Source organism: Leptonychotes weddellii, unplaced genomic scaffold, assembly GCF_054177405.1.
Source record: "Leptonychotes weddellii isolate Sample4059 unplaced genomic scaffold, ASM5417740v2 HiC_scaffold_3545, whole genome shotgun sequence".
NCBI lineage: Eukaryota > Metazoa > Chordata > Mammalia > Carnivora > Phocidae > Leptonychotes > Leptonychotes weddellii.
The window spans coordinates 1-12,461 of NW_027955482.1; the positions used below are offsets into that span (position 1 = coordinate 1).

General features: G+C 46.8%; 1 protein-coding gene and 1 non-coding gene across 2 annotated transcripts; both read right to left on the bottom strand.

Moving 5' to 3' along the window:
* Positions 1-217: 217 nt before the first annotated feature.
* LOC102735248 (uncharacterized) lies at positions 218-7,300 on the bottom strand. Its single transcript, XM_081810738.1, has 3 exons — positions 7,209-7,300; positions 4,102-4,235; positions 218-2,434 (listed from the first exon to the last, which is right to left on the bottom strand). The coding sequence occupies exons 1-3, from the start codon at positions 7,239-7,241 to the stop codon at positions 718-720; spliced, it is 1,884 nt and encodes a 627-aa protein (XP_081666864.1). The 5' UTR covers positions 7,242-7,300; the 3' UTR covers positions 218-717.
* A 3,982-nt stretch (positions 7,301-11,282) lies between these two features.
* On the bottom strand, positions 11,283-11,389 carry LOC115937830 (U6 spliceosomal RNA). Its single transcript, XR_004073054.1, has one exon. It is a non-coding gene; the product is annotated as a U6 spliceosomal RNA (small nuclear RNA).
* Between the last annotated feature and the right edge of the window lie 1,072 nt (positions 11,390-12,461).

Consider the following 12,461-nt stretch of genomic DNA (forward strand, 5'->3'; position numbering starts at 1 on the left):
TTTTTTTTTTTTTTTAAAGATTTTTATTTATTTATTTGACAGAGAGAGAGACAGCGAGAGCAGGAACACAAGCAGGGGGAGTGGGAGAGGGAGAAGCAGGCTTCCTGCCGAGCAGGGAGCCCGATGCGGGGCTCGATCCCAGGACCCTGGGATCATGACCTGAGCCGAAGGCAGACGCTTAACGACTGAGCCACCCAGGCGCCCTATTTTACCTTGTTTTTATATGTTCTTGGGGTTATTCATGGCTACCTATCAATGCAGTGAAAACAGAATGTAATGTGGTACTTTCATTGTATCTTTGTCCCCTCTCAGGCTGCCAAAACAAAATACCAGACTAGTTGGCTTAAACAACAGAAATTTATTTTCTCATACTTCTAGAGGTTAGAACTCCAACACCAAGGTACCATCAGGACTGGTCTGTGGTGAGGCCACTCTTCCAGGCTTACAGACAGCTGTCTTATTACATAGTCTGTCTTCTGTTCATGGGGAGAGAGACAGAGACACAGCACGCGAGAGCATACCTTCTAGTATCTTTTCTTCTAAGGACGCCAGTCACACTGGATTAGGCCCCCATCTTTATTACCTCATTTATCCTCAATTATCTTAGTAAAAGCCACACCTAAATATAGTTACATTGTGGAGCAGGACTTGAACATATGAGTTCTGAGGGGGCACAATGCAGTCTATAATAGACTTACCTGTATTATGGGAAGGGTTTTATTCCTTGCCGACATTCTGATGTTTTAGGAGGTTAGAGTTGAAGGTAAACAATTTCCCACATTCACTACACCCATAAGGTCTTTCTCTAGTGTGCTCTCTCTGATGATTAATGAGGTCAGAGCTCTGGCTAAAGGATTTCCCATATTCACTGCATTCATAAAGCCTTTCTCCAGTACGAACTCTTTGGTGCTTAATGAGGCTAGAGCTGTCACTAAAGGATTTCTGACACTCACTACATTCATAAGGCCTTTCTCCAGTGTGACTTCTCTGGTGTGTAATGAGGCTAGAGCTGTGGCAAAACGATTTCCCACATTCACTGCACTCATAAGGTCTTTCCCTAGTGTGAACTCTCTGGTGTTGAAGGAGCGTGGAGCTATGGCTAAATGATTTCCCACATTCCCCACAATCATAAGGCCTTGCTCCAGTGTGAATTCTCCAGTGTGTAATGAGGTAGGATTTGCAGCTAAAGGACTTCCCACATTCGCTACACTCAAATGGCCTCTCTCCAGTGTGAACTCTCTGGTGTTTAATGAGGTTGGACAGGTTGGTAAGTAACTTTCCACAATCATCCCATTTGTGAGGTCTTAAACAAGTGTGAACTCTCTGATGCTGAAAGAAACAGTAGCTAGAGATAAAGAACTTACCACATTCACTGCACTCGTAAGCTCTTTCTCCAGGATGAACTCTCCAGTGTTTAATGAGGTGAGAGGTCTGGCTAAAGGATTTCCCACATTTCTCACACTCATAAGGCCTTTCTCCAGTGTGAATTCTCTGGTGTTTAATGAGACCAGAGGTGTGGCTGAAGGATTTCCCACATTCACTGCACTCATAAGGCCTTGTTCCAGTATGAATTCTCTGGTGAGTAATGAGGTTAGATTTGTAGCTAAAAAATTTCCCACATTCACTGCAGTCATATGGCTTTTCACCAGTGTGAACTTTCCGTTGCATAATGAGGTTGTACTTCTTGCTAAATAATTTTCTGCATTCATCAGATTCATGAGGTCTTAGTACACTGTGAACTCTCTGGTGTTGAATGAGGCCAGAACTTTGCCTAAAGGATTTCCCACATTCCCCACATTTATAAGGCTTTTCTCTAGTGTGAACTCTCAAATGGTCACGGGGGCTACAGCTTTTGCTAAAGGATTTTCCACATTCATCACACCTGTAACATCTTTCCCTCATGAGGACTTGCTGGTGCTGAACAAATGTGTGTTTGGGGTTGAAAGCTTTCATGCAGTCTTCCCTGTTATGACATTTTACACTGTGGAAGGCCACCGCACACTCAGTTCTACTGTTTGACTTCTCCCTGATGTGAGTGACCTGTTGCGGGAGAAAGCCCGGGTTGGCCAGGAAGTCCTTCCTAATTTCTTCATAGGTAAAGGGCTTCGCTGACATATGGAATTTGCATTTCTCCAAAAGCGAGGCTCTGCCCATGTTGCTTCTGAAGTGTTTCTCTTCAATTTGCTGCTTATGGTGCTGATGAAGGTTTGCAGTGACATGAAATCGTTTTCCACATGCCCCACACATGTACAGTTTCTGCTTAGGATGTGTTTCCTGGTGTTCAACCAAAGGTAAAATGTCTCTCAAGATGGTTCCACACATCTCACAGAGGTGTGCCTTCTGGGGAGACATACCTGCTTTGGGAGTCCTGTCCAGTGACAATACTCTTGCAGAAATGCACTGCTCAGAAGATGCAGCCTTATCCTCCACTCCACACCAACAACCTGAAGAAAAGAAACACTGGTAAAGTACATGTTGACTGGTGAGAAGGGGAAACCTCTAGAAAAGTACCTGACAAACCCAGGAATGGGTCAGTAGGACTGTCCTGAAGACCAGAGAGTTGGGTACAGATTGCAGATGGGCTGCTTAGCAGAACTGGGCCTCTAAAGATCACAGGATGTGGAAGGCCCCACAAGGTGAAAGATACACCACGGGGTACAATACAGGAGGGAAAGGCACGGTCTGCTACTTGTTCCTCTACAAACAACATTCAGCAGATCTGGTCTTCTGCTGCCATGGTGGGTTATGTAGAAGAGTGTGTTCGGGCCCATGAAAACATGACTGCAACAGAGCAGCTGGTATTCAATGGCTGTCTAAGAATATGTGCACACATCATCACACATCTGGAAGCCGATGCTGGAGAGCACAGCAGGCAGAGCAATAATGGGTGAGATGTGGAGTTCACCAACATGGGGAATAACCCTGAGTTGGAAGAGTAGAAGTGACAAGCAGCAGAGATGACCAGTTGGCAGTGTCAAGAATGGGAAAGGCACTAATGAGGTTTGGCCACCATGGTCATCACCACCACCAATACCAGGTCATGAAGGTAGAGCCCTCATGAATGAGATCAGAGCCCTTATAAAGGAGGGCTCCCTAGCCCCTTTCACTATGTAAGGACACAGAAAGAACGCAGCAGCTATGAACCAGGAACAGGGCCGCCACCAGAACTACACCATGCTGGTGCCTTGATCTGGACTTCCCAGCCTCCAAAAGTGTGAGAAATAAAAATATGTTTAACTAGGGCGCCTGGGTGGCTCAGTCGGTTGAGCGACTGCCTTCGGCTCAGGTCGTGATCCTGGAGTCCCGGGATCGAGTCCCGCGTCGGGCTCCCTGCTCTGCGGGGAGCCTGCTTCTCCCTCTGACCCTCCCCCCTCTCATGTGCTCTCTCTCATTGTCTCTCTCTCAAATAAATAAATAAAATCTTAAAAAAAAAAATATGTTTAACCATCCAACCATGTTGGTTTGTTACAGCAGCATGAACTAGGACAATTCATTTCCAGCCTGTGAAGCACCAGGGGTTCTCTACCCCGCCCCCAACATAAGCAACTACCTGGGACCTGGGCGATACAAGTATTGAGGGGAAGACAAGACAGAAGGGCACCCAGGACTGGCCCGGCACCACTCAGCACGTGATATCCTGCAGGAGAGAAAACTACTACAAAGCTTCAGAGGAGGATCTTGAAAGAACAGAGTCTGATCCGTGTTAGTGACTATGTCAGTAATGACAATACCCGGCACAGGCTGGCAGGAGGAAATGTCAGCCAGAAAGAGGAAGTCGATCTGGGGCACACAGGGGCCTGGGATCTGGACAAAGTCACCTGGCCAGGGGGAGGGCAAGCAAGCAAGGTAGGAGTCATTAGGATGACTGTGAGATGCCTGACCCTGCATCCTTCCCTGGGAGTCCTGCAGGGAAGCAGGCACTGGGGCTACGCAAGGACAGAAGAGGGCAGTGCAAACACCTCCGCCCAACCAACCACAGCACCTACCCAGGAAACTAAGGAGGCAAGCAAAGCCCATGGTCCTGATGTGAGAAAAACACAGCTGTCCCTCAGGAAAGAAGAAGGACAAAAAGTATCTCAGGACACAGGAGTAGGTTTGAGGGCCTTTCCCAGGGAGGTTATAGGCGCCAAGTTCTCCAGCATCACATCCTGGTACAGACATCTCTGAGCCTCATCAAGGAGACCCCATTCCTCCCAGGAGAAGTACACGGCCACGTCTTCAAAGGTCACCCTGCCCTGGCAGGATGGGGACAGATGAACCACAACAGTCCACTCCTGAGGAGCCCAACACCTTCCCCCACAACATTCCAAGCTCCCCAACTCAGAGGAGAAACTATGCCATGACACCACTGTGTCTTCATGAGCCCATTAATCATGGGATCCAGACACCAGCAACAAGAGGCAGGTGGACAAATACATATCTGAGCTGTGGGCCTGGCATAGAGGGATCCAGCTGCCCGTATTACCCTGCTATGGCCAAGGTCTCAATACCAGGTCCTAGAACCATCAGGTATAATCTCTCTCCCAGTGAACATCGTTCTTTAGAGGGCACATCTCTCACATCTCTGGATCCCATAGCCACATGCCCATGGCCACCACCACCTCACTGGCCCACTCCATGTGACCAGGCATGTCCCTGGACTCTCCACATATTGTTTGTGTTTTATTCAGCATCTCTTCATCCCACTGGTGAGAGTGGAATTCCTACCCTACAGTTATGGAGATGGCCAAACATATGATATCTGACACCGGCCAGATGAGACTACAGCAATTCATTAAGCACATACTCACAGTATGTGAGAGGAGGACATGCTACACCACACAGGGCAACATGAAGCTTGTACTCCAAAAAAAAAAAAAAAAAAAGAATCACCAGGAGCTCTGGGATGTAAGCTTTGTATTATCAAGAAGTTTAACTTGGTTCCCATGAAAAGATGTGACTGGCTTGTTACATAACTCCAAAGATTGACAGGGAACTGAAACCCTCTACAAAGGGATAAACTGGAACTGCTCTGGTCTCCTTGATAAAAAGGAGGTGTTTGGTTGGGAGAGCTTACCTGCAGGAGCAGAGTGGGGAGGGGAATTTGCACTCAAGCCAACCTCGCCATCCCATTTTCACCACACGTTAAGGGCACCCATAATGGGCCTTAATTTTAGGCCTATGCTACAACTTGGCAAATGGCATCCAGATTATGCTTGACATATTCAAACAGGATCCAATACCACCCCTTACATCCCATGGTTTCCACTAGTGGTCACAGCACCAAAACCTAAGACGATCTCCCTGCCTGGTTCCATTCCTTGCCTCAGACTCAGAACGACATGTGGCTCTCAGATACCCAAGGCCCTCTTCCACTTCTGTGGGGCACTTGCTGTCCCCTCAATAGTCACAGCCTTTCTTTGTCCACCTAACCCTCATTCAAAGCTCAGCCCATTGGTCTAGTGACTCTTACAGAGGACCACATATGCTCCTGACCTTACTGTTCAAGATGAATGAAACACCACAAGCCCCACCAAAGTTCTCATAAAACCCTAGTGTATATATAGAGTGGTGAATAAGCACCTGCTCTAACCTGAGATCTTGCCTCATTTTTTTCTGCCTCTGCATCCAGCTCATGTCCACTCTTCTCCTAGAAGCCTTGGCCACCTGCCAGATAACACTATCTCTGAGGCCCCTCTACCCCTTTCCCCTCCCCCTATCCCCACTGATAACCACTTCCCTCCCTCACCCCTGTTTGTAAAGCTTGATACCATCAGCCAGGTATCCAGGCCAGAGACCCAGGCCTCTACCTCCACCCTCCCCCTCATGGTCCCTTAACAGCTCTACCACCATAACTTGAAGATCACCCCTCCTAAATGTGACCCACGTTCATTCACTTGGGCCCACACAGTAGCCACCACATTTTGGATGTTTTCATCCTGAACCACACCCCAGATTTCAGACCTATTTATTTAGCAGCCCGCTTAAACGCCTCCACTTAGTGGTCTCCGAAACATTTCAGACTCTTCGCTGGGTCAAAACACAGCTCCTGGTATCCCCAGTGACTACTACTCCCATAACCAAGTTCCTCGTGAACGATGATGGAGCTTCCATCCCTACTTCTTTTTTTTTTTTTTAAGATTTTATTTATTTATTAGAGAGAGAGAGAGCACATGGGGGGGGAGGGTCAGAGGGAGAAGCAGACTCCCTGCCGAGCAGGGAGCCCGATGCAGGACTCGATCCAGGGACTCCAGGATCATGACCTGAGCCGAAGGCAGTCGCTTAACCGACTGAGCCACCCAGGCGCCCCTCCGTCCCTACTTCTAAATACCACCTCTGAATCTTGTTTCACACCCTCAGCATTCACATCAGAAAATCTAGTTGCCCCTTTAAAAACACAAGTCCAGAATCCAACCACATCTCAGCTATGATTCTGGTCCACTCACATTCAGCTGGACTTTGGCAACAGCCTCCACCCTGATCTTCCTTCCTCCTCCTCAAGCCCAGTCATTGCCTTCTCTGCACCCAGACAGAGCCTATTAAGACCTTGGTAAGATCGCCTCCCTCTTCTGATACAAACTTCCCATTACCTCTAGAGTAGACACCCACGTTTTCAGGCCGCCATTGCAGTCCTGACCCCCATCCCCCTGCTCCTTGCTCCCACCTGAAAGAAAGACTTGTGGTTTCCTGAATATTCCGAACATGCTATTATTACCTCTAAGAACTGACACAGCCTGGTATCAATTCTAGGCATAACCCTTCACACCCATTTACAGTGACTGCCAGAAACAGGCACACTTACCTATAACCCCGGCATGGACCTAGGACCCGACGTTTGGGGTCCCTAGACCCAAGGACTAAGTGAATAGCACTAAGTCCGAAGGCACCACAATGCACAGAACACGTGGTTCAGGGTGAGGGACCGAGCACTTTCCTGTGGTTCCATGGCCGCTTTTGAAGCCACGGCATGCGGGAAGGCCAGCCTTAGAGGAATGAGTCCACGGCAGGGCTTGACGGACTCAGGTCTCCCTGTACCCCTGCCTGGCCCTGATACGGAGGCTGGGGACTTCGTGCTGGCTGCTCAACCTCAGTGCCCAACATCGCCCCTTACCAAATGCCCCTCGGCCCGGAGCCCGCTCCCGCACGGGGCCCCCGCCCGCCGCCGCCTCCCTGTCCCGGACACCGGGGCCTGGGGCCTTCGGGGTCTGGGTGGGGGGACGAGCGCTTACCTGAGCCGGGTCCCTGCGCGCGGCCGCCGCCATCGGACCCTGTGGCGGAGCGGGCGCCCGGGCCGGCGATCAGGGCCCCGGCCCCGCCGCGGGACAGCGTCTCCCCTCGCGCCCTCTCCGTCCCGTCACCTCGGCCCCCACCCAGCGCTCCGAATCCCAGACCACACTGACAGGACTTCAAGGAAGCCAAAACGATGGACTACTAGAAAGATGCCGGAAGTCCCGCCCGGACGTTTTATGTCTCAGCCGGAAACGCCGATTTTTTTTCCTGCGTCCCGCCCCTCATCGCACAGCTTTCCGGACAATGTAGTTCTCACAGAGCCACAGGCGCGCGTAAGAGCGCTCACACCTCACCTCCAATCCAAAAGGCCGAACTGCGCCGCGAGGACCTCTGGGAAATGGCGACTCTAGGTGCCAGGACGGAGGAAGGACTTAGCTCCTTCTTAAAGAGGCCGTACTTAGATTTCTGGAGAGTCTGGCTGCAACTGAGCACATATGTGGAGATATGTTATTTTAGAGTCCATGAAGCTCAACATGCTCTCAGAAGCTAAACATATTCTTTCGGATGCTCCCAAAGGCTACAGATCCAAGTGCACAAAATTTTCCAGTTAGTCACAAAGTGTGTCCACTGGTAGAGGAAACGAATAAAAATTACCGTAGAGTAACTCAAATGCATGCGCTCTGAAGAATTAGAGCCAGTTTTAGGAACTGAACTGTGTATGTTCAGAGACAAGAAAAATACTCCAGATAGGGGCGTGACAAGAAAGATGGAGGAGGATGTGCTACCCTGAAGCAAGAGTACAAATATGGATCTGTATAACCTGTTATGTGCAATTTGGTGACCTTTTATCCATTCACATCTCTTTTTTTTAGATTTTATTTATTTATTTGACAGAGAGCGAGAACACAAGCAGGGGGGAGTGGGAGAGGGAGAAGCAGGCTTCCCGCAGAGCAGGGAGCCCGATGTGGGGCTCGATTCCAGGACCCTGGGATCATGACCTGAGCCAAGGCAGACGCTTAATGACTCAGCCACCCAGGCGCCCCCCATTCACATCTCTTATTCATTGTCCTTATATTCCCTTCCTTTAAGATCTGACATTGATCTCAAAAATAGAAAAATGAAAGAAATACTATTTTGATACAGGACAATGTCTGCAGTGTTCACAGGTGGAGCATGCATGCAAAGGGTGCTCTGAATCCCAAAATGTAGGAGTAGCTTAAATCCATGATCTCATCTCATTACTGAAAAGTGGTTATCATTTCCTGTGATTACAGGGAGTACTCTGCATGAAGAACTGATATCTCAGAAAAACAGTTGTAAAATGCAAATAATAGAAAGCTATTAATTTTTGTAACTGTGTAAGGTGATGGATATTAACTAGAGTTATTGTAGTCATTTCACAATGTATACAAATATGGAATCATTATGCTGTACACCTGAAACTAATATAATGTTATATGTCAATTATACCTCAATTTTTAAAAAGATTTTATTTATTTATTTGTCAGAGAGAGAGAGAAAGAGAATACAAGCAGAGGGAACGGCAGGCAGAGGGAGAAGCAGGCTCCCCACTGAGCAAGGAGCCTGATGTAGGACTCAATCCCAGGACCCTGGGATCATGACCTGAGCCGAAGGCAGACACTTACCCAACTGAGCCACCCAGGCGTCCTCAATTACACCTCATTAAAAAAGTTTTAAAGATGGTTATTAATTATGACTATGTAGTGATACAGAGATGGTGGCAGAAATGTCTCTGGAGAAGTACCTTGGATGGTGAAAGAAGTGAAGATCTTGGAGAAATTCCAGTAGTGATGTTGTTGGTGCACAATGGGTAATTTGGGGATTCTTGAATTGGAAAGTTTTTAGAGCTGATCATTCTGTTTTTCCATTAAAAGATTCCACGTTCCTGAGTAATAGAGTACCATTCAATGGAGACAATTTCTTCACGAAAACTTTGAACCTGTGAAGAACATTAACACATCTAATTGAAAGACTTAAAATTAAGACCAGCAAATCCTAGTTAAGATTAAGCATTAAGCATAAGACTCTCCCTGAGAAGAAACAGCTCTTTCATGTAGGAATAGCATTGTCATTGAGTTTATTAAAGGTAAGAAATTTTAGACATGTTATTCATAGCATCCATGTCACCTAATATATTGTTTTAAAATGCTATTCAGGGGCACCTGGGTGGCTCAGTCAGTTAAGCATCTGACTCTTAATTTTGGCTCAGGTCATGATCTCAGGGCCCTTGGATAGAGTCCTGCGGGGGGACTCTGTGCTCAGCTCTAAGTTGCCTTGTCCCTCTCCCTCTACTCCTCCCCCCCTTCAAATAAATAAATTCAATTCTTCAAAGTGCCAATGGCTGACAATAAGTTCTGAAAATGAATTTCATTTTATGGAGGATAATTTACAAAAGCTGCCTACTAAATACTGTGTTGCATTACTTTTTTTTTAAGATTTTATTTATTTATTTGAGAGAGAGAGAGAGCACATGGGGGGGAGGGTCAGAGGGAGAAGCAGACTCCCTGCAGAGCAGGGACCCTGATGCGGGACTCGATCCCGGGACTCCAGGATCATGACCTGAGCCGAAGGCAGTCGCTTAACCTACTGAGCCACCCAGGCGCCCTGTTGCATTACTTTTTAAACTAATTTGTTATTTATTTGACAGAGAGACAGACAGAGAGAGAGAACACGCAGGGGGAGCAGCAGGGAGCCTGATGCGGGGATCAATCCCACAAACCCGGGATCATGACCCAAGCCAAAGGCAGACACCCAACAGACTGAGCCATGCAGACGCCCCTGTATTGCATTACTTTTAAGCACTAATTAAAACAAAAAACCTTTCCATTAAAACTAATATCAAAAGCACTAAGGTGTAAACTTTAACAAAATAAATTTATTTCAATTGAATACTTAGCACTTTTATCATAAGCAATGTCATGATTGCAATATGCTGTATGATCAGCAGAAAGTGGTAAGAAAAAAAGCAAGAAAAAGGGCAATGGTTCTGGCAAGTATGGAAGGTGCCTAAACAAACAAAACTATCAGGATTTTTTGAAGGCAAGGTGATGGGTTTGTGGGGGTTTAATCAAGTCAAATAAATACACCAGAGTCAGAATATCATGTCAATAACAAAATAAAAAAAACTAAAATAACTCATTTCTCAACATAAAGTTGTTGCTAGATTATAGCTAAGTAAAGGAAAGAGGACTAAAATAAATTAAATATATTGGTAAATTTCTTAATTTTGTTTCCTAAATAAAGCCTATCTAGATGAAAATCTCGGAGGGAATACTCAAGTAAAAATAAAAATCAAGCCAGTAGAATTTTGCAATAAACAAGGAAAATAAAAGTCACAAAATATCAATTTCATTGTTATCTAAAACAGAAAAAGTAAATTTCAGGGCAGCTGGGCGGCTCAGTCAGTTAAGTGTCGGCCTTCGGCTCAGGTCATGATCCCAGGGTCCTGGGATGGAGTCCCAAGTTGGGCTTCTTGCACAGTGGAGAGCTTGCTTCTCCCTCTGCCTGCCACTCCCCCTGCTTGTGCTTATGCTCTCTCTCTCTCTGACAAATAAATAAATAAAATCTTTTTAAAAAGAAAGAAAAGGCTGATGAGGAAGCATGGAGTTCCTTGCTCAGCGGGAAGACTGCTTCTCCCTTTCCCTCCCCATCCCCATCTTCCTCTCCCTCTGCCTGCAGCTCCTCCTGCTCAGGCTGTCTCTGTCAAATAAATAAAATCTTAAAAAAAAAAAAAAAGAAAAAGTAAATTTCAAACACTGACTAAAGAATCCATCCTGGACATATCAATTAGTCATTTGGTGTCAATTCTGTTGCAACACAAAATGACTATGAATTGTGCTAAACAGCTTGATTTTAGTGAGGGGATAGAAAAAATCGTCATAATTATAATAATCCAACCATGTTTAGGAATTTGAGAAATATTTTCTTAAAGATTTTATTTTATTCAAACCTTTAAGAATTTTATTTCATGCAGCTAAGACAAAGGTAAAACAAAAGTGGTGCCTACACAAAACCAAACAGACAATTCATCTATATAATTCTAGAAATTACAAAAAAATATGGAATACTTCAGGAATTTGTGTGTCATCCTTGTGCAGGGGCCATCTTAATCTAACCCGTATCATTCCAATTTTAGTATATGTGCTGTCGAAGCGAGCACTAACAATTTTATTTTATTTTTTAAAGATTTTATTTATTTGAGAGAAAGCGCGTGCGTGAGAGAGAGCATGAGCAGGGGTAAGGGCAAAGGGAGAAGGAAAAGCAGACTGCCCACTGGGTAGGGAGCGCTACATGAGGCAGGATCCCAGGACCCTGGGATCCTGACCTGAGCTGAAAGGCAGATGCTTAACTGACTGAGCCACCCAGGCGCCCCTAAAGATTTTTTTTTAAAGTAATCTCTACACACAACATGGGGCTCAAACTTACAACCCTGAGATCAAGAGTCACATGCTGGGGTGCCTGGGTGTCTCAGTTGTTAAGTGTCTACCTTCGGCTCAGGTCATGATCCCAGGGTCCTGGGATCCAGCCCCGCATCGGGCTCCCTGCTCGGCGGGAAGCCTGCTTCTCCCTCTCCCCCTGCTTGTGTTCCCTCTCTCGCTGTGTCTCTGTCAAAAAATAAATAAAATCTTAAAAAAAAAAAAAGAGTCACATGCTCTGCCGACCAAGCCAGGCAGGCGGCCCTCAAGAAAATATCTTTAAAAATCATATGGGGGACACCTGGGTGGCTCAGTCTGTTGAGTGTCTGACTCTTGGTTTTGGCTGGGGTTGTGATCTCCGGGTCACGGGATTGGGCCTCCCTGTTGGGCTCTGCTTCTGCGCTCAGCTCAGAGTTGGCTTGAGATTCTCTCTCTCCTTCTCCCTCTGCCCCTACCCCATGTCGCTCTCTCTCGCTCTCTCTCTCTCTCTCCCCCTAAAATAGGTAAGCATATAAAATCTTTTTTTTTAAAGATTTTATTTATTTATTTGACAGAGAGAGACCCACAGCGAGAGAGGGAACACAAGCAGGGGGAGCGGGAGAGGGAGAAGCAGGCTTCCCGCTGAGCAGGGAGCCCGATGCGGGGCTCGATCCCAGGACGCTGGGATCACGACCTGAGCCGAAGGCAGACGCTTAACCATCTGAGCCACCCAGGCGCCCTAGCATATAAAATCTTTTAAAAAATCATATGGCAGGGGCGCCTGGGTGGCTCAGTCGTTGGGCATCTGCCTTCGGCTCAGGTCATGATCCCAGGGTC

Bases quoted from the DNA above. Each gene is read 5' to 3' on its own strand.
- LOC102735248 (XM_081810738.1), bottom strand. From the start codon at position 7,241: ATGGCGGCGGCCGCGCGCAGGGACCCGGCTCAG. The intron at 4,236-7,208 runs GTAAGCGCTCGT...CCATCCTGCCAG, and splicing joins CGCGCAGGGACCCGGCTCAG to GGCAGGGTGACCTTTGAAGA. The intron at 2,435-4,101 runs CCTCAAACCTAC...AGGTTGTTGGTG, and splicing joins ATAACCTCCCTGGGAAAGGC to TGGAGTGGAGGATAAGGCTG.